The sequence below is a fragment of the Megalopta genalis genome, chromosome 2 (assembly GCF_051020955.1).
Source record: "Megalopta genalis isolate 19385.01 chromosome 2, iyMegGena1_principal, whole genome shotgun sequence".
Lineage (NCBI taxonomy): Eukaryota > Metazoa > Arthropoda > Insecta > Hymenoptera > Halictidae > Megalopta > Megalopta genalis.
In genome coordinates, this window is record NC_135014.1 from 19,849,868 (window position 1) to 19,871,480 (window position 21,613).

The 21,613-nt window shown below is 36.1% G+C and overlaps 2 protein-coding genes across 3 annotated transcripts in view; both read right to left on the bottom strand.

Annotated features, from left to right (window-relative positions):
* Window positions 1-48: 48 nt before the first annotated feature.
* Window positions 49-2,515, bottom strand: LOC117220530 (ribosome biogenesis protein WDR12 homolog). Of its 2 annotated transcripts, none has more exons than XM_033470555.2 (9): window positions 2,386-2,515; window positions 2,183-2,287; window positions 1,495-2,062; window positions 1,280-1,423; window positions 1,040-1,215; window positions 910-962; window positions 584-830; window positions 377-509; window positions 49-294 (listed from the first exon to the last, which is right to left on the bottom strand). In XM_033470555.2, the coding sequence occupies exons 1-9, from the start codon at window positions 2,492-2,494 to the stop codon at window positions 156-158; spliced, it is 1,674 nt and encodes a 557-aa protein (XP_033326446.2). In that variant the 5' UTR covers window positions 2,495-2,515; the 3' UTR covers window positions 49-155. The 2 variants fall into 2 exon arrangements, 1 of the variants encoding a protein (XP_033326446.2); XR_013032681.1 differs by having other exon boundaries at window positions 96-294; window positions 377-468.
* A 469-nt stretch (window positions 2,516-2,984) lies between these two features.
* The window catches only part of timeout (circadian regulator timeout), a 439,037-nt gene continuing 420,408 nt past the window's right edge, over window positions 2,985-21,613 (bottom strand). The window contains exons 21-28 of the mRNA XM_033470632.2: window positions 18,026-18,125; window positions 15,936-16,070; window positions 8,933-9,142; window positions 5,616-5,900; window positions 4,907-5,014; window positions 4,664-4,828; window positions 3,437-3,559; window positions 2,985-3,351 (exon numbers count right to left, since the gene is read on the bottom strand). Coding sequence (XP_033326523.2) covers window positions 3,128-3,351; window positions 3,437-3,559; window positions 4,664-4,828; window positions 4,907-5,014; window positions 5,616-5,900; window positions 8,933-9,142; window positions 15,936-16,070; window positions 18,026-18,125 — 1,350 coding nt within the window. The 3' untranslated portion in view covers window positions 2,985-3,127. The remainder of the gene's footprint in view (window positions 3,352-3,436; window positions 3,560-4,663; window positions 4,829-4,906; window positions 5,015-5,615; window positions 5,901-8,932; window positions 9,143-15,935; window positions 16,071-18,025; window positions 18,126-21,613) is intronic.

The window sequence follows — 21,613 nt, forward strand, 5'->3', positions numbered from 1 at the left end:
TTTGTTTTTATCTTATTCTTTTAGCGATTGCACCATACATTCAGTAAATTATATTGTAACAAAATATTAAGCTTTATTTTATTTAAACGATTACATTAAATACATCAAAGTAATAGAAACTTTTATTCCCTCTGATTTGCGTTGTTAATTTGTCGTTAACAATGAACTTGTTTTGATTGAAATATTCTTACGACTTTCTCTTTGCCTCCAAATACCATATATTTTGGATTCAACCAATCGCAGTATGACAATGAGGATTCGTTTCCGAATAGGTCAAATAATGGTGCTTTCGTGCTAGAAAAATCGTTTAAAAATTTTTTAAAACGTTACACATTTTGTTGCACACTTTAATAATGATTTATTTGATTTATCTTACTTTCTGGTGTCCCAAACTTGCATGCTATCACCTGCTGAAATAAATAAATACTCATTCACGGGTGACCACCTAACAGACAGAACTCGTTGCGTCTGAGAAGGAGAAGTGAATAATGTTTTTAAAAGTGTGCCCTCTAAAAGAAATTGCATTCAATTTGTAGAATTTACAATAACTGATAAATAATTTAAATTCAAATTCTGAGCTTACCTGTGTATCTCGGGTCGTACAATCTAATGTGCCTGCCGTACGATGCTGTTATTACAAAGCGGCATAAAGGTGAATAATCTATGTCAAAAAACCTGTCGTGACCAATAAGCTCGTGTTTAATTTCACCTAATTCCGTATCCCATATTATTATCCTGTGGTCACGCGAGCACGTTATAATTTCAGTATCGTCCGACCACACTAAACTGCTGATAATGTCTTCATGACCTTCCATTGTTCTTTTGGGTACCTGTAAAATTACAATAGTAAAAAGTACAACATTCATAGTCTATACTTGCGCTTTTCGCATTTATGCATATTAAATTTACTCTTGTTTCACGTCCCGACGTAGATTCGCCGTCTTCGTTTTCATTTTGACTGGCTAAGAATACCAATACAAGGGTAAATAAGCATACTATGCGCTGCTTAGTCTCTTAGAAGATGTTCGTTTATACTCACATGTAGACCAAAGTTTTACCGTGCGATCCTGTCCTGCTGTAGCCATAATAGTCTTGTTGTAATTAACGCTGACCGTTTCAAGTCCATATTTGTGTCCTCTGCATACAAGTATACACTCCACAGAATTCTCCGTGATATTCCAGGACCATATCCTAGCCGTTTCGTCCACCGACGTACTGAACATTTTTATTATAGATACAAATTATTTTGAAAAGATACATACTACTATTTGTGATTTACCTAACAAAACTAGCAGCGTTTTTAGTCCGCGATATCCACGCTAGAGCCGTTATGAGCGCCGTGTGCAATCCAGGAGTTTTGAAATAATGTGTTCCTTTATATGTCCAAATATGCAATGTATTATCATCACAAGCAGTTACTATCCTATTAAAACCATAATTTTGTATGAATATTATGCAGATTATAGATCTATGTTAATAATTTATAAAAATAACCATTTTTCGCAAACTGCAAAAGCGGATACCCAATCATTATGTACAAGATAGCTGTGAGATTCTGGTTCAACATTCGTTATTTCTTTCGTAGAAACATTTTTATCAACATTTTCAAATTCAATTCCCGTAGGTGGACCAATCCTATCTTTTGCTAGTTCTTGCTCGAGTTCATCAATTTTCTTACATAATATAGTGATCACACGTTCCACATTTGTCTCTGATACAAGACTCAAACTTTTTAGCCGTTTCTTCACCACTGAAGCATATGATTTGACATCTTTTTGAAATTTAGAAATAGGCAAATCATCTAATGTTTTCAATTCCTGTAGTTTCCCTTCTTCTTGGGCTTTAATCATATTTTCTTTGTGTAGGGTAGTATTGCTATGTTTCAATAACTGGCTTCTTCCAGCCACAAGAATTGTACGGCACGCGATGCACTTAGCTTTATAAAAATCTTGATCCACTGGTTGTACCCATGTACCAAGTGCAGCATCACAGAACCATTTACTGTGAAATCTTTGCCTCCTATATGTTTTCTTCAGGGTCGGGTCCATACTGGTAGTATTTCCTATTCATAAAATATTCATTATTCCTTAGATTTTAATATATCAATATAACATCTTCATAAAGATAGAAACGTCCTTTCTTAAATTTAAATCGATGCAAAAGTATTAAGTATATATTTTACCTGATTCGCTACAATTGCCAAAATCTGGATTAGGTGCTTTCTGTTGGAGAGTGCTCGGACCTGGCACTGGAGATGGATCATTCTCCACGGTAGCATAACCGTGATCTGCAAAATATTAATTATTATTTATTTTTGATACTACAATAATGTCTTTATGCATTTCAAAATTAAATGGATATAAAAGTACTAAATACATGGTTTACCTGATTGATTACCTATATCATAAATTATGAAAACGGGATTGTTATTATCTACTATTTGAGCCATTTCAGAACATAATAACGCTAAACAAGTCGTTATGGCACATGGCATTACGTCGTGGTAGTCACATTGCTCTCGGTGGCGTCTCCTGGCGGTGGACTCGCGAGCATCGATAAATTTCGTAGCAACATTATGCTGCAAAAAAATAGTGGACTCTATTTAAATGAAATGGTTAGCTAATTATATACAGTTGAGCTATCTGCCAAAGTGTCCATAAAGATAACTACATTTTATATCGTATTTCTATAGTACGTGTTTTCGTAAATACTATTTCCACCATTTAAATGTTCGTGCCGTATACATTTATCGCCTTCAAATAATATTCAGCACTCGTAGTAGGAATGAAATATATGGGATATTCGCTTCTTGCTAATAACGTGCCTATTTTTCATGAACTGTCGGTAACGCTGAGCACAACACGAAATGGTAAAGGGGCTTTAGAGCTCTTCAAAACAAACAGAAAAGCCCACAAGATGCAATGTTTGTAGGGATCCTAAGTTGGACAGCCTGTACGTTTATCCAAAAAGGAAGTATATCATGATCATTATTAAGAAAAATCTTTTATTCTGCAAAGAAGTACAGTGAAAATAATCACGCAGCACACAAAAACGGAGTAGAAATTATTTAGTTAAGAAAAGAACAGCGTAAAAAATCAGCTTCAGTGGACAACACCGGTGCCTTTCTTTAATCGTCGTCGTCGCTGATAATTGCTCGAGATGATCCCGGTTGATCGCGTTGTTTTTCAGCCGTTTCATCCTCGTCGTCGCTAATTATCAACCTAGCGTGTTTCACCTCGGTGCTCTGAGACGTTAATGGGTCCTCTTCCTCGTCGCTGTCCAACAGACGACGTTTTTTCGTTGTTTCACGCTCATCCTCCGAACTGCTCGACCGATTTCTTTTACCCTCGTCTAACAGAAATGTTCATTTAATGAGCAAGAACTAACTAGTGTCCCTTCTTCTATACTATAGTATACAGTTTCTTTCTCTCTTTACCTCCGACGTTTTCTACGTTGATCTCTGTACCGTGATCCTCCCGCTCGGAATCGGACGAATCGATAAGCAATTTCACGCGGTTTCCACGTTTTCCTTTTCCTTTGGCTGGACTTTCCGTTAATTCTAATGATCAATCAATCCAAATTTATTTCTTAGTGTTCCAACAGTATCATTGTTAACTTTTGACACGTTGACTTTCGCGATGATCGTGATTAAACAGTGTATAAGTCTGTATTCGGAGTAGAAAAACTAATTTTTTCCAATTTTCATGGGTTATTTGGATAAAATCGATTAGAAAAGTTGATTTTGTTAATATTGAAACTACTGAAAACTAAAAGTGACTGATATATGTTGATATATAAGTATCACAAGACTAAATTTATTTTCATTATGTTATATATAGAAATTATATATTATATATTATATAGAAATTTACTCAATCATTTCTTATGAAAAAGATTTCATAATTTGAACAATTCTAAAATAAAAAAGTGTGGAAACGGTTGTTTGCAAAAGTAAAAACATAATGCTGTTAACTGTTGATTATGTTCTGTGATTTAAATGACAATGTGTATGACTCGTTATTATGAAGATTTCGAATATAAAAACGTGAATATTTATTTTTGTTAAATGGAGATAAAATTCGATTCTTCTATTGTCAATGATTGGTAATTATAATTAGCGTAGACATACAGCATAAATTTTCTTTGTCATATTGGAACTTATATTAACGACAAATATTTACTTAATTAACACAACTGTGAAAGAAATTGTAATACAAGGAGTTTATACTTAATAATTGGACTGGGGATCTTTATGCAAAATAAAAATTTAATTCAATTCTGAGAAAAAGGAAACAAATAAAAATTAATTTTTTCTCAATAATTTTCATAAAGTTAACGACGATGCAACAGCACTTTTAAATTCTTCCATCATCTTCTTAGTTCTTTACTGCACCTATTTTACTAATGATAGATGTAGAAAAACTCTCAGTTTATAGATTAGAGTTTAAAAGTGCTGCAATTATAGCTAAAGAATTAATTAAAGAATCGAATTAAATAAATATCATTTTCTCGATTTCTATAACAGTTAATTTTTAATTTTATTAAATAAACTACTGTGATTTTCTTGATTTTTGCAACATATCGACAGTCAACGTGTCAAACGGTTAGTAAACGAGCATCAAGAGGGCGCGAAGCTGTTTTTCTAGAACATTTTGATACCTACCGATCGTCTGGGGGTTAGCTACCCTTTCTTCATCGCGTTCTAGATCCATTTTTCTTCCTGATTTCGTAGGCAACTGGGAGCTTTTCGATGGTTTCGAGACGTTGGTCAATTCGACGTCGGAATCAGAGTCCAGAGAAATAGATGGCACTGCTTCTTCCTCTGGTTCTATCGTAAAACACGCAATAAAACGATTTTGTCAAAGTCTGACAACTGATTTACAGTAATTGGAAACTGGTAACATACCTTTCGAGGCGAAGTATTTTTTAACGGTCTCCAATGCGTCAACGTCGTCCTCGCTTTCACTGTCTTCCACCATTTCCGATCTTATTTTGCGTGGATTTGATGCTGGTTCTGTTCACGCAAATTGAAAAATTAGATGTATGGTATTTGTGTGAGTAATCGTATTCTCATACTGGAATCAGCAGAGAAGTCAAAACGAACCGCTCCAAATTTGTTATTATATGATCACTGAAGCTATAAGGATGCTTTTGCAGAAAATTATTAAGTGATTTAATTAATTTATGCTCATACTGTAACTAGTGTCAGTTTCAATTCTATAATTTTTTTACATTTTAATTGCACTGTTAATCTTCTTTTCTCTGAGCATAATTTTTCGTTTCCGGAAAACGGATGTACAAAAACCGTTTAGACAATTTTAGATAACTTTTTATGAGGTCTGAATTTAAATTCTGTCATTTTTCTGAAACAACTCACAGCCTTTATTATTAAACTTATATAATTCCAGTATTAATCTTGTCTCATTAAACACAATTTTTCATTTCCAACAAAAGAATTTATTACGATGAAAATCATTTTACGAACTGTATTTGTAATAATTTTTAACAGAATTTTGCACATCAATGTTACTCGAAGAATTGCGTTGAGAGAGCAGAAGTTGAGAGGGATCAGAAAATGTATAAGTAAACGGCATCAAGTACAAAAGTGATAATACCTTCGGCAATGAAATTCCCAGCCAATGCGGCATCTAGAAGATCGCAACGCTTTTGCACGGTCGAAGTAAGCATATTAGCCGGTATACGCCAATAAGATTCCTGTTCATCAAACGGAGGTGTGAACCCCATAGCCCGAAGAAGCTTTTGAAAGCTCGGCGAATCCATCGCGGCCGACGAATAATCTGTCAGCGGGACTAAAGGAATACCTTCGGTGCTTTCCTCGTCTCGATCGTCCAGGATATCCTGCAGGGATTCCTTAATCCATTCCAAAGCTTCCTTCATATCTGATTTACGGAAAAATTTGTTATTACATCTTGCCGCGAAAAATTTCATTCAACCGCTCCATATTCACTAAAACTACCCGCAGAATGATGGTCAAAGAAAAAGATATTTTACTCAGCTTACGCAATGAATTATTCATTGCTTTTTGCCTTAAAGAAACTTGCTTGCTTTAAAGTTCTTAAAGATACCCGAAGCTACATAGTAATCGATAGACTGGCTATACTAAAGATTCCAGATCTTAGAAATATTCGGAGAATTTACTTTCGGTTATTTCTTGTTCACGAGTGGAGAATTGAATTCCCTTCTATTATAGTTTCTTTGGAATTGTTTTTACGAATGTTAGTTTGCATGAACAATCGAATGTTTTAGCTTAAATGCTATTTTCTCGAATTTGTGGACAGGTTAATTTTTAAATTGCTGATCGACTGTTAAGAATTTCTTAAAAAATTGTTCAAAAATTAGAATAATCTTGTGCACAATCTATCAAATTATTTAGATTAATATAACGTGACTGGTCTTTCGAAATAAGTATTTAAAAGAAAATTATTGAGCTTCTCTTAGACATAGTTCAGTCAGTAAAAATGAAACAAAATGGAATTGACTTTGAAGAAGAATATCCAATATAGATTTTTAGTATAATTAAGTCTTCTATTTAAGATACAATTAAACTGTGGATCTTTATGCAAAATCACAACTTTCTAAGTTAATTGCGAAATACACAAACGTTTTCTTGGCAATTTTATAAACAGTGTGTGTAATAATTGAACTACTGTTCTTTATGTGCGAAATAAAGATTCTCCGCGCGAATTTCAACGAACAAAATTTGAATAGAAATTAATTGCTTCTCCCTCGATAATTTTAAATGATAATTAGACCGTAGTCTTTTAAATGGAATGAAAATTCTGTTCGCCAATTTTGGGAAAAATGAAACGTTAATAGAAATTCAATTCTTCATATGATAATTTTAAAAGAAGAATACATAATTGCACCAGATCTGCAGAATAAAAATTCACTGCGTCAATTTCAAGAAACAAAACTTCGACAGAGATTCACTCGTTCTCTTAACAACTTTATTCCCGAAGTGCACTTTAATTTCCATGGCCGATAACGACACTATAGAGAGGTAAAACGTGATTATCATTCGCCAATTCTACAAAAGCCAACATGGGACGAGACCCACGGAAAGCTATTACATTCTTAAAATTCACTTTGAAAGTCCGCAGACAAGTGACCAAGAAGAGATTGAATGTTTGATGGTCCGCTCGGTGTTCCATCAACTTTGTCATAAACGCAGGAAATCCGGAATCTGAAATACATTCCGTGAACGAGCCCCCCGTGTTGTGCCCTAGATTCTACCGCGCGGCGAATTTGCTATTCCGCGCGAGCGTGTCAGTTAATACGGGCAAAGGAGTGTAACGTCAGGCTGAAAAAGAAAAATAGGCTGTCCATGACGCGGGCAAACCGCATTTCAAGAACGCTCTGCGAGAACGCGTTCCCTCTTTGACGCGTAACCGAGAGCAAAGGATCTTCCGCCTGATGGGTGACAAGCACATTGGCTTGACACAAAAGGGTGAGCAGATCGTTTTTTAAGGACACGCTTTCGAGGGTCCGTGGGGGATGAACTCCGCATTTGTACCGCAAAGTCTGACGTGCCATTATTTTCTCCGGTTGGTGTACCTTTGATTTCCAAAAATGATATTTTTTCCGGGAACACATTTGTCCTGTTGCGGGAGGGGACCGTGCGGCAAAGGTGTTGCGAATAGATTAGTTCACCGTGGGATCGTCTTTTGGAAATTCATTCACGTTTCAATGTAGCCGATCAAACCACCATTTTTCATTTTTCTGAACGCGAACAATTTGTAAATGTTGTCGAAACGTGTACGGATAAATCGAATAAATGCGACTGCAAAACGTGTTATAGTTTTTGCACACAAAGATTTACAGTAGAAGACCCCTTTAAAGGTACGTAGCGACCAGCAACAAATAAACACACAATAAAGAAGATTTTATTTTCATTGTCGTCTTACCTTTGTAGTTGTAGTATCAATAGATAGTTGAGATTCTTCCGATTAGAATGAGTCCAAACACGATATAAATTGGATTAATTTAAGCTATTCTCCGGTTAATTGATAGGTAATCTAAAGGGTGAGTCACGTAATTTGTACAACTGAAATAACTTCTAAATGATGCTTTTTATGAAATATTGTTAAATACATGATTTCAATGACGAGTGGAGACTCTTATATGTAGAGAGGTTCTTAGCTTTCAAGATTAATTAATGTAAAGTTATTTAAAGTGTGCAAATTACGTATCTCACCCTGTATAATATTAAGCTCTTCGATGAACGTAGTCCGATTGTCATCGTGTTTGGACTCATTTTAATCAGAAGAATCTCAGTTAACCATTGGTGCTATAATTAGAAAAGTAAGACGAAAATGATTGAAAATTATTATTACTCGAATCGTAATCAGAGTTGGGCATTATTCGAATAAAATTTTATTCGAACATGTCGAATCAAGTTTTCTTCGAATAAATTCTTCGACTAAAGTTTTCTTCATATAAATTCTTCGACTAAAGTTTTCTTCGTATAAATTCTTCGACAAAAGTTTTCTTCGAATAAAGTTCTCTTCGAATAAAATTTCTTTCGAACAAAATTTTCTTCGAATAACGTTTCGAATAAAAATTCTTCGGATAAAATTTAATTCGAAATAGCATTTCGAATATATCCTTCGAATAAATGTTTCGAATACAATTTAATTTGAATAATAATAAAATTGTTTACTAGCAATACATCGAATAAATCTTACGAATACAATTTTATTCGTTATTCCAATAAAATATGCCCAACTCAGCCTGTAACTCGCAAGATCGATCATTTCTGGACTCGAAATTCGCGTGCTCGAGTAAATCGAATAACTGGCACACCTCTCCTGTGCAGAATATTCGAAGTTGTTGCCGGGAATCTTCTACCCATAAATCACTGGCGCTGGCCCGGGAAGCCGACAAAAGAAAAGGGCGACACGGTGTTACTCACTTTTTTCGATGACATCCTTCAGGAGTCCAGATAATTGTGCATCCGTGTAGACTATGGCCGGTTCTTTCTTCTTCGTGCTCGTCTTCGTTTTCCTGTTTGCTGGTTTATTGGGAGCCTGGCTGCTGCGTCTCGAGGATTTTCCAGCTTCTTCGTCGCTGCTTTCATTCTCGTCGGAATTACTAGCAGACTGTGTTTCCCACGACGATTTCCCTTTTTACAGAGCACGTGGAAATGGATATAAATTTCGTCGATGCCGCTTCTTTCGATATCATGCGCGCCGAACCGGTGCATTCCGGATTCTAGGAGAACGTTCGCCGGGAATATTTCGATCGCGTGTAATCGTTCATGCAATTATACGAACAGCAGGATTGCACTGAATCTAATCGTCGATCGTTGCGTGATGATGGTCTCAGAAATAATTTCATTGTGACAAAGTGAAGAAACAGTGAATTGTGACGATAAATTATCCAAGTAAAATGAACCAAGTCTTTGAAATTGACCAATACAATCATTGTAGGAGGTTTTTGATTATAATGAAGGTACATACTTTAAAATGCGATATATCGTATTTTACAGGTCAATATACAGGACATTTAGATCATGGTAGAATACCATATATTATTATTATATGTCATTATCTAACATATTATGTACCATAATGTTTTGCCATATGTAATAAATATATATTAATTAAATATATTAATTCTGAGATTAGTATTAACAATTTTATTGTCCTCATATTCATGAGGATAGATTTTAAATATTTTAAACAAGTCTTACAAATTGATAATTGTTGTCGTCACAGAAACTGTTTGATCATAAAGAAGCGATTGCACAATAAACTGTGACGCTTTTTACAGGTGAAATGAAACAATTCTCATGCGAATTGATAATTTTATTCGCCGCAGTGATTCTTTGATTTAAAGAAGTGATGGCACAATACAGTGTGACGTCAAATTTTAGAAGTAAAGCGAAACATGTTTTGTAACTTGATAACTGCAAACGTCACATAAAATCTTTAATTATAAAGAAGTGGTGGTAAAATGAAACGAGTCTTATAAATTAATAATTGTCGTTATCATATAAATTCTTTGATTGGAAAGTGCAGAATAATATGCTTTGCTAAATTATACAGGTAAAAAAATCAAGGTTTGCAAAATATAAATTACGAAGCAGGTCTTGCAAAATATGTGACTTTAAAAATTGCACAGTGCTATAGAGACTCAAACCACCAACTTTATGTTCCATTAACCATTATGGACATTCAGTGCAAAGGTCTAATAAATTATAATAACATAATGCAAGTGTATACATACATATAACGTATATGTATATATACGTATGTATAACGTATATGTATATATACGTATGTATAACGTATATGTATAACGTGTATATATATATAACGTTGTATACAGGATCCCACAAAAGTAACCGAACGGTAGATTATTTGGGAAAGAAAGCATTTTGAGAAAATGTGCTTTAATCCGTAGATTATTGTGGACGCGTAACGGCTTTGAAAATTTGCTTCCGATGTACTATGGACTCTTACAGGCACCAATAAAATTTAATTAATTAATATTAATATTGTTATTATTAATACAATGCTATTGTTATATTATCATATTACCAGATTGTGATATTGTTTTACAATATCAAGGGAATAATGTCTCTTATAACCTCTTTCGTAAAACACGTTTTTCTAAAACATTGTTTCCAAAATTCGGACTTTCTGAGATAATTGACCGTTCTGCGACTTTTAGGGGGTCCTGTATTGTGTGCGGAACAATGCCGCGATATTACAACGCATTGAATGAAAACAAGTCGACGGCGAACAGTTGGGGAAGACGGATAGAAGGAAGGGGAAGAGAAGGACAATGCAACTATAATAAATATGGAATTGGTGGAATACCGTAATAGCGGGGGAGGATCAGTCATATTGGAACCGGGCCCCTGAAAACTACGAGCAGAATTCGAGTCTTCCGATATTAAATAACCAAATTTGTATTCCGTGACGAGCCTGGCCGAGACGGGGCTTTCGTTCGTGCGCACTGTCGAGGTAGAAATGCAAACGTTATTTCAATAGTGTTGTCTATATTCATAACATTCGATGCGCTGCACGGTGCTACGAATCGCCAATCTGACCGGACCAAATTCAAACTGGACGATTTCGCCGTATTTATTAATTGATCGTCTGGCTGCTGCTTCAAATGATAATAGTAGGATTTTAACTACTTTTTCTGTTTCACGAACTCCAATTTATTGCCGCTAAATGCGATCGCACAATAAAATATTGAGACATCTTTTAAACGCTGAACGTACAGAACGCTAAAAGCGACTTGTGAAAAGTGACTTAATCTTATCTTGTAAAAACTGTACGATTTCATTTATTTAGACTTTCTGCAATTTTTATTTTAATACGACGTATGCTCGAATATTAATCATTTTGCATAAAGGCATTTATGTAATTTAAAGGATACTAAAATATAAAATTGAAAACGTTAAAATATAAAATTTGACCAGCGAACAGCATTTGCTGTTCGCTGGTCAAATGACTTCGACATTTTTTTTCGACAATTTTTGAGAAAATGTTTGTGTACATTTTTGAAAATTTGCATCACTTCTTTGAACAGTTTCCAAAGTTTCTGAAGCTGCTACTTCATTTTACTAAATTCTTATGTGTTTGCTACATCGAAAATAGCAGTTACGTTGTCAAATGGTTAATAAAAACGCAAACATACAGTGAAATAAATAAACATTATTGACGTCTGCCGTCGATTATTAGAAATAATATATTATAATTTCTAATATAATAATTATATCAGAAATAAATCGTTTATAGTAAATAAGGATTAAATAAATTATTCTTTGCACCAGAGTGCACTAAAAACTGCTACCTAATTTTCAAAATCACTTTTCCAGCATTAAAATCTATTGTTTAATAAATCGTGCAAAGCGTAATCATTGGAAGATCAAATGAGCTGAATATTATATGCACAAAATGAAAAATAATTACATTAACTGGAAATACTATAAGTTAGAAGTATTGTCTTGCTCGAGGAATTAAACTAAGAGTTAATTCTTGAAGAGGTTACTAACATTAATCTTGAACACATGAACGGCAACAAATCATTTTTATAATTTTGTAAACTGATAAAAATGTCGTACGACGCGTTTATCTCGAATTTCTCGAACGACCCAAGCCATTCAATAACAATCGAATACAATGAAACGCGATAAGAGGGGAACACGACGTTGAGCCCGGAGTGGTGTTTGTTGCCATGATTTTACCTGGCGAATGGGTTATAGCCAAAATAATAATGCAATCTAAAGACAGTTCAGTTGTTGCGCGAACGTTAAGCAGAACGTGCTGACTCTCGTTCGGTCGCAATGGTATGGGTGAAACGGTCCTGAGAAACTCCTGGTTTTTCTCGAACTGTGTATTTGAGGTTTTATCGAAGTGCAAGAGAGTTCGTATTATAGTGATATAATTTTCCTACATTGCGCCACGAAAAGAATCGAATGATAGTATGTAATAGAATCGTCTTTATGTTTCATCTTAAATTCGATTTCAGGATTAGCGAGCACCGAAAGTGATCAGATTCTGTTACTGTCTTGCAAAAATAAAGTCTTGAATTTCTTCTTATTAGGTCGAGTCATAACTTCCGTCTTTTTCTCGTTTTTTTTTTATTTATTTATTCGTATTGTATTTTTATTTTCTTTATTTTGAACCCTTATCCATTTAGTGAAAGCAAAAACTCCTTTGTTCTGGTGATTCTCATAGTGGGTAGATACGAACAATAGATTCTACCTAGCTGCATTGGAAGTTATTTATGACTCGATCGAATATAAACGTGTGAAAACCCGTGTGAAGGTAAAGGAAACGTTTTGAAAAACCGCGTTGAAGTAGAAATTTTGAAAATAGACTTGTGACAGCTGTGTAGAAGTAAACGTATGAACGTATGTGTATAAACAGCGTATAAAAAGTGAATGAAACGGATTGCAAAAGCTGTGCGAAAGTTAGGGGCGCAAAAACTTGCAATATAAAAAGTGACCCAGGCGTACATAAGACTAGCTATTTCGAATCTTGTGCGATCTTTAATGCAATATACATTTGAATAAATAAATTTATTATGTAGACTTATGAAAAGAAAATCGACAAACTTGATAGTTGCAAAAGAATCTCTGAAGCAATTTTTCAAACCATTGGTTCAAAAGTTCTACGCGCTCAAAGTTGATGGATTTCAAAGGTTTTTGACATGTTAGAGCATTTTTGACACAAGTGGCAAAAGCATGAATTTAAAAATCAGTATCCGTTTTGGTTGATCTTTACTTTAAGTGTTACGTCAGAGATAGAACGCGTATAAGAAGACTTTGAACGCGTATAACTTTTGAACTAACGATTTACGCACTTTGGGATTTGAATTTTTGAAGTTTTCTCGACAAAATCTATGGGAATATACAAAAAAGAGCCAGAAATCTCTGGACCCTTAAAATAAAGTTTGACCTAAAACTCTATTAGTACATTATCTACCAACGATGATTTCATAATTTTCGAAAAGTCTACAATTTACAATTAAAAACTGCTTAATAATTGTTTAAAATTAGTTATTGTGCAAAAAAACGATTATATTTTCATCTAGCAACGAAATTATATAATAGAAATAAATAAAATAAATAAATTTAATTAAAGAAACCAGAAATCATTTACTGCAAAATAATAATGAAGCGAGTTAGAGGACTAACAACGAAATGAAAATAGAAATAAAGATAAAGATCGTTTAAGTTAGTTGTAAGAAACATGAGTCAGATAGAAATGTTCCTCCTCTTTTAATAATTCTACTAGGTTGAAAGTAATGCAACGGTATCCTTAAATTCGTTTAATTCCTTTACGATTCGGTATTTCACCTATTCATTTTTGTCATAAATGTACACAGTTCGCAGTCTACTGATCACTAATGTTTCGTACAATTCGATCACGATCCCGAGCAAAATCGTCTGAACAATCGCGACCATGACGGCCCATTAAACCACCGCAAATTGGGTTAACAGAATGAGGTACATATTAACCGTGCCGAATGAACCGAAACACGGCACCAAGAATGGCACCGGTATTTTTCTATTAAATTATCTTTCGGGGCGATCTCGCGGGGATACCCAATTAATTCGACGATTGTGTGTGCTCGATCGTCGGGAGGACAGAGCAGGAAAAAACCCAACCGCCGGTGGGGAGCGCGGGAAACAAAGTCCGTATAACTTGATCTCCAGCGATACAGGCGAAAGGTTTTTTCCTGGATCATAAAGAGGGGTCTACAAGAAGATTCGGTACAAATTGATCTCCCCTTTCATTTCCTTCGCGGCGACGGCCTGCGCGCCACCCCTCTACACACTCTCTCTATCTCTCACTCCATTTCTTTCTCTCTCTCTCTTTCTCTCACTCTCTTGCTATTTAACTCTGCCTCTATTTCTCTGATTCTTTCCCTCCTTGCCCCTTTATTTATCTCTATTCCTCCCTCTCTCGTTCTCCCTTACTTTTTTTCTACCTCCCTTTTTCTCCCTATTTATTTTTCTCCCTATTTATTTCTCTCTCTATTTATGTCTCTCTTTTCTTCTTATTTCTTTCGTCAAATCTCTCTATTTCTTCCTTCCTTTCTTTCTTTATATGTCTCTATCTTTTACTTCATTTATATCTCTCTATTTCTTTCTTCCTTTATATCTGTCTATTTCTTCGCCCCTCTATATCTCTTTCTCTATACGTATACAGCTATTTCTTTATTTCTGTCTTTCCTTCTCTCTTAATTTCTTACTTTCTGTATCATTATTTCTTCTTTATTTCTATCTTTCTTTCTCTCTCAGTTTCATACTCACTGTATCTTCCTGTCTACATATATTTCAGTAGTTTCAATAAATAGGTAGTTCCAAAAAATAGGCGCAGTAAATTCTCCCTAATTGGTCCTCAGCTTGGAAACAAAAATGGACAATTTGGGAAGAGGAGACACGATTATTCGAGCCTGTTCCCAAATTGTCCATTTTTGTTTCCAAGCTGAGGGTCAATTAGGGAGAATTTACTGCAATTTCAAAAAATATATAGTTTCCAAAAAATAGATAGTTTCAAAAAATAGATAGTTCCAAAAAATAGGTAGTTTCAGAAAATGACCCTTTTCCGTATTTTCGGGGCAAATCTCCCAACCGTGCGTCCGTCTCTTTGTCTCTGTCCCTCTATACGCCTGTCGCTACCCTCTGTCTGCGTCTCCTTCGACCGATGCTTTTATCCCCCTCCCGGCCCATGCAGTCGCCGGCAATCGTATTAGCGAAAGACTGATCGAATGGGAATAGTCGCGGAATCTGAGGATAGTAAGAAAGACAGATGCGAATAGAATGGGATGGGATTGGGCAGAACAAGGAGTGCTCTGGAGCCGCTTGAGTCTTGGAGAAAGAGCTGGAAAAATAGAGAGAGAAGGAGAGAGAGAGAGAGAGAGAGAGAGAGAGAAAGAGAGAAAGTGAGAGAGATTGAGAGAGAAAGAGAGAAAGTGAGAGAGATTGAGAGAGCAAGAGATAGGGAAAGAGAAAGAGTGAGAGAGATAGAGAGAGGGAAAGAGAAAGAGAGAGAGAAAGAGAGAGAGAAAGAGAGAGGGAAAGAGAGAGAGAGAGAAAGAGAGAAAGTGAGAGAGATTGAGAGAGAAAGAGAGAAAGTGAGAGAGATTGAGAGAGAAAGAGATAGGGAAAGAGAAAGAGTGAGAGAGATAGAGAGAGGGAAAGAGAAAAAGAGAGAGAAAGAGAGAGAGAAGGAGAGAGGGAAAGAGAGAGAGAGAGAGAGAGAGAGAGGGAAAGAGAGAGAGAGAGAAAGAGAGAGAGAGAGAAAGAGAGAGAGAGAGAAAGGGACAGGAGTAAAGAGAGCCAAACGGCTATAGATCGAGTAGACCAGGGATGGAACAAGAAGGGTGGATGACGGGGTGGTTCGAACAGGGCGGATGAAAGACGGAAAGGGAGAGTGAACGCTTACCGTGGTTGCTTTTTCTGGACCGTTTCTTGCGCAGCTCCTTTCGATCCGCGGCCAATCCTAATTCTAAAAGCTTCTCCTTGATCTTCGGCTTCGACCGCTTTATTATGAGCCCATTGAAGATCATATCCACCGGATCTGTGTTGTACACAACGGAAATCGTATCGGCATTAATTCGACGACGAACGGAACGAAACGTTGATTCAATCCGACCGCGGCGTTCTCCGCGTAATAAGCGGTCGGAATGAAATTAGTGAAAAGGGAATCCATTTTCTGATAAGCGGGCTTGCTCCTGACAACCGATTTCCATCGTCGAACGACTCTATGGAAAATCCGTTGCTTTTCAATTAAACAATTATGCTCGGGAATACGCTTCTCTCAATGCCGTTCTTTGCCTGGCCGATGGATTCTTTTTTGCGGTCCTGTCGGAGCTCGCGACACGTTAAGGGGTCTGTCTTTGTTTCGTGAATTTCGGTGAAATGAAATTGTTGATCTCTGAATTGCCGAGGGAAGGTGGAAGATATTGTTGGCAAACGCGCCTTTTAATTATGCACGAGCTTCTTGTATCAGAGTATGATCAGTTTACGAAAATTCACTTGTTTGTAAAAGAATTTTGTGGTTGTACTAAGAGAAGTAAAATTGTAGATAAAACATAGTGCGCGTACATTTTGGCAAATTATAATGTAGATAAAGTAGCACGTGAATATATGGATAAATGAAACTGTCAGTAAAATAGTGTACGAACATATTGATAAAGTAAATTATAGATCAAATAGTTTACGAGCATTTGGATAAATAAAATTGTAGGTAAAATAGTGTATAATGGATAAAGTAGTGTAGATAAAATAACCTTGACTAAATAAAACTATACATAATATAGTGTACGAACATTGGAGAAATTAGATTATATTACGGATAAAATAATATAGTAATATTTAGATAAATAAAACTGTGAAGAAAATAGTTTCAGCAGTCAAGTGAAAAGACTCTAAATAAAATAGCATGTGAACACTTGGATAAGTGAAACAAAATAAAATACAATAACAACGACAATTATATGTAATACTGTGAAATATATCTTGGAAATTTCTAATTTACAAAACTAGCAACGATTTCAACTAATTTCAGCTAATTTACGTCATTGCAATGACACAATTGAAAGCAATCTTTAAATTACTGATCTTGCGTGTATTTAATGAATTTAAATGTGATATGAGTAGGTGCACTACATATCATCTATGTATATGAAATGAATATTAGGTAAGAAGAAATATTTCTGCTTTGGAGGTTAAACGGTTTACATTAAAAATTTGTATATTATTATCACAGTGCTTAAGAAAAATGCAGATATGAAATGAAAAGTATATAGAAAAATATACAGAAAAGTATATAAAACTATATAGGAAAGTATATAGAAAAGTATACAGAGAAATGAAAACTACATAGAATAAAAATATTAGGTCAAAAGAAATGTCTTCCTTCTGGAATTTAAAAATCTCCAAGAGCAAAGAGTTAATATCGCTGACTTCAATAATATTAACATAGAATTCAAGAAACATTTTGTTGGCAAATGATGTGAAATTCTCAGAGTATGCACATTCGTTTTTACAAATAAACATCAGCAACAGTGAATTTTCGCAAAAATCTGCAGTCTAAGCACGGTTCTGTGGTGTTTACCGAAAGAATGTTTGCCGTTCGCAAAAAGCAACAATCGGCTTAGAGGAGAAATAAAACTTAAGACGGCGTCGCCGCGTCGCGGGGCGAAAATTAGTAGCGTCCTCGAAACTTTTGCGGGGTCAACGGGAAAACAATTTTGCGGAAGACGCGGAAGTCCCCGTACGGAAATGAAGCAAGTTCCTTACAGAACCGCTTGGAAAATCCTATCAGCCGAGGATATTATTCTTCGTGCGAATTATTGGTATAGTCGGCACAGCCAGCCGTTACAGATGTGCCCGGAGCTTAATTAAATCTCGAGAATCGTCGCGGGTGCTAATGAATTCCCGGGTAAGCATTCGTAAAATTCCTCGACCGTTTCAAGGCAGGGTCGAAGTTGTATTGTGGGTGAAAGTTGTTAAAAAAAAAGAAAAAATTACCGTCGTCGTCTTTCCGCAGCTCCCAGAGCTCTGTCAGTTGAGCAACTTCGTCCTCGGACCATTCTTTCGGCAGCCTCTTTTGTATTTCGCTTCGAACCGCCTGCAACAATTTTTGTGATGTTAATTACAACTGTTTTCTTTTCTCGTGGCGTCAATTGTGACTAATTTCTCGTGTTAATTGCGACCAGTTTTCGCGGTGTTCATTATTTTGCTTCGTGGCGTCAACAATTATTTTGTTGTGGTTGTTAACATAATTTAATAACAATTTTTATGGTGTAAAATCGTACAATATTTGTTGTAGCAATTACGGAAAACTGGTCCTCATTTGAACCATTTTCACGTATTTTTATTCCGGAAACGTTTGAAAGTATGCAGTAATTTTAATCTTTCTCGTTCCAAAAAATTGCCGAACGACTTTGAAATGCGTCCACGTAAACCTTGTCAATTCGACTGCAAAAGGTACAACAGTTTCTTTGCAAAAAATTCCCTAACAAAGCTAAAAAAAGAAAAAAAATACGCACTTCACACCAGAATACCCCCTTAAGTGTCCAATTATAAAAGCATCGTGAACGCTACGCTGCGCGAATTCCGTCGCACACCGGAGCGATTCGCGCGCACAAAAAAAAAAGAAGAAAAAATAGAACCATCGAGGTCCTCGCTCACAATTTCGCATGAAAATCCGCAGTCAACCAATTACGTTATATCATGAACATCGAATCACACACGTTCCCGCAACCGTAATTATAAATTCGCAGCAGGGACCGACAACGCGTTGCGAAACGGAAAAGTTTAATGGCTGAGTGAGACCCCGTATCCGGGCGGTCGAAAAATTTTTAATTTCTCGTTATATTATAAATCCGAGCTCGCGCAATTTCTTGTCCCGCGGACTCTCTCCGTGCAGCAATTAATTTCATCCCTATACTTCAGGAGTGCCTGCAGCTGCGTTCCGCACGCATTCAGAAACAACCCCCACGAGAGGGGGTTTTAGAGCGAGCGGGGGGTCTGGTAGCAATTTATTGCGCAAATAAGTCTCCGGGTAGAATGAAAAAAGGCCGAGAGAAAAAAGGATAGAGAACAGTGTAAAATCTAATTCCCGGGGCCTCGTTTCTCCTAATAGAGATAAAAGGGGGAAAAAAATAAGACGCTTGTTTTCCGATGATTACGTTTCACCTCCCCCGAGAGGATTTCGCTCGGTTGTCCTAAATGGCTGTCGCGTAGCGTCGTCGCGCGACTTCGCCGACTAAATGAATGTCAAATGAACACCCCCGGCCCGGTATACTGCCGGCATTCAGTTTAGAGGAATGAAAGGTACCCACGCATGAAATTATTTAAATGAAACGCTTCCGCGACTAAGACCCAGTTTCATGGATTTTCCCCCGGCGAATCGATAATACGCTTCATCCCTTCGCTATCTCTCTCTTTCTCTCGCTCGCACGACCTCTCTCACAATCTCTCCTCACCTCACCCCCTCACTCTCTCCCTCTGTTCTCTGACGTTCATTTGCGTGGCTAAATCTTTAGACGACCGGGGAGAGCAGTTCCATCCCTCTACGGTTCAATAGATTTTACCCAAGCATTGTCAAACTCGACAGACTTAGGGCAGCGGGCGCATTGTTAGAAGTTTGTCCCATTGTTTCTCGAGCTGTGCAAACAGTCGCACGGTGGTCCAGATATATTTTATCCTTTGGGAGACTCTCGGGATTGATTTGAAGAGTGCAACATCCACGGTCTTTATTGCTGATGTATTATAAATAGGAATTGAAGCTTGGAGCACCGACCGACGCGTTGCTTTACGAGAAGAATAAGACTGAACTTATACAGGATGTCCCAAAATTATTGTACAAGCGGGGTGAGTGAGGAGTTCCTGAGGTCATTTGAAGTAACTTTTTCCTTAGCGAAAATGCAAATTTAAAATCCAGGAATATTGCCATAAAGTAAAGGTTTCAAGCTTTGATTTGAAATAAAAGTCATCATCCTATGATGATTTCTCGCGGAGTTATCGTCTGTCAAAGTTGGTCACTTTTTATCCGAAATTTTCTATGCTATAATTTACTTGAGAAGTGTATACTGTAAAAAAATACTAAATGAAATTATAAACGAACCAAAGTATATTCTGTTATATTATTTTTGTCCGCCGTTCGAGCATTGGCGAAGTCACACAGAGACTAAGCTAATAGCTAAATAAATAATAATAAATATTAGCTAAATAATAATAAATAATATATAATAATCCAAAGTATATTCTGTTATATTATTTTTGTCCGCCGTTCGAGCATTGGCGAAGTCACACAGAGACTAAGCTAATAGCTAAATAAATAATAATAAATATTAGCTAAATAATAATAAATAATATATAATAATCCAAAGTATATTCTGTTATATTATTTTTGTCCGCCGTTCGAGCATTGGCAAAGTCACACAGAGACTAAGCTAATAGCTAAATAATAATAAATAATATATAATAATAAATAATATATAATAATAAATATAAAATAATAAATAATAATAAAAATTAGCTAAATAAATAGCTAAATAAATTTCGCTAAGCTAATAACCTTGACATAACCTTGAAATAACCACGTGAATCGTGCTTATCTAGGGCTCGCAATATTTTTGGGACACTCTGTACATCGAACTCGGTTCCAATACCGGTTTCAACGCATGCATTGCGAACGGTGGATAAGTGAACGGGCATATCGGTTCGTTTCAAGTGTCCTGGCAATGAGCGCAGAAAAGATTATTACGAGCGGCAAGGTTGCCAGAGAATTAACGCGGGCGCGCGGCAACCGAGATTTCAACGAGTCTCGTTGCACTGATACTTGTTGTTTCCCTCTTTTCGCGTGTTCGACTAGCTTTTGAATAATCCTCTACGCGACAACTTCCGAAACAAAACCTTTTGAAACAAGTGACTGCCGTTCCATGTATTATGTATCTCACGTATTATGTATTACATAGCGCGAAAGCCGGAATTTCACCGAAAAGTATGAACGCCGTGGAACTTTGACGAACATTTCCACGAAAATCCACGCCGCCGGAATCAGATTGACCATTTGCATGCGCATTAATGCCGCGTCGAATACGTGCGACGATTATCAATCGATTGGAAGACGATGGGAAACAAACGTTCCTATCCGAGTCGGAACGCACTGAGATATACGGATTCATTTCTTCTGCTGAATTCTCATCTCTCCTTTGTGTCCATGCGGTACAGCCAATTTTTATTTTATCATTAACGTAAAGCGTAGCTCGTCGAAATGCGATCAAAGCGAACGCTGAACTCCACCGAAGTCATAATCGAAAAATGAAATGAAAATTCAACGTATTCAACAATCGAATATAACACAGAAAATGTGGGAGACAAAAAAGTGTCCTGTGACATAATTTAAGTACGTACTAGGTGTATTAAATTCTGTAAAAATTATATATTTTCGAACAACAAAATAATTATAAACGACGATATAAATTTAGAAGCCATGTCGATGTGTCCAAAATGAATAAATGGTAAAAAAGATCATAGTAAATAATAAGGTATATATTTAATTGGCTACTAGTGAATAAATCATGCATTATGGGGGTATTTTTCAAAACT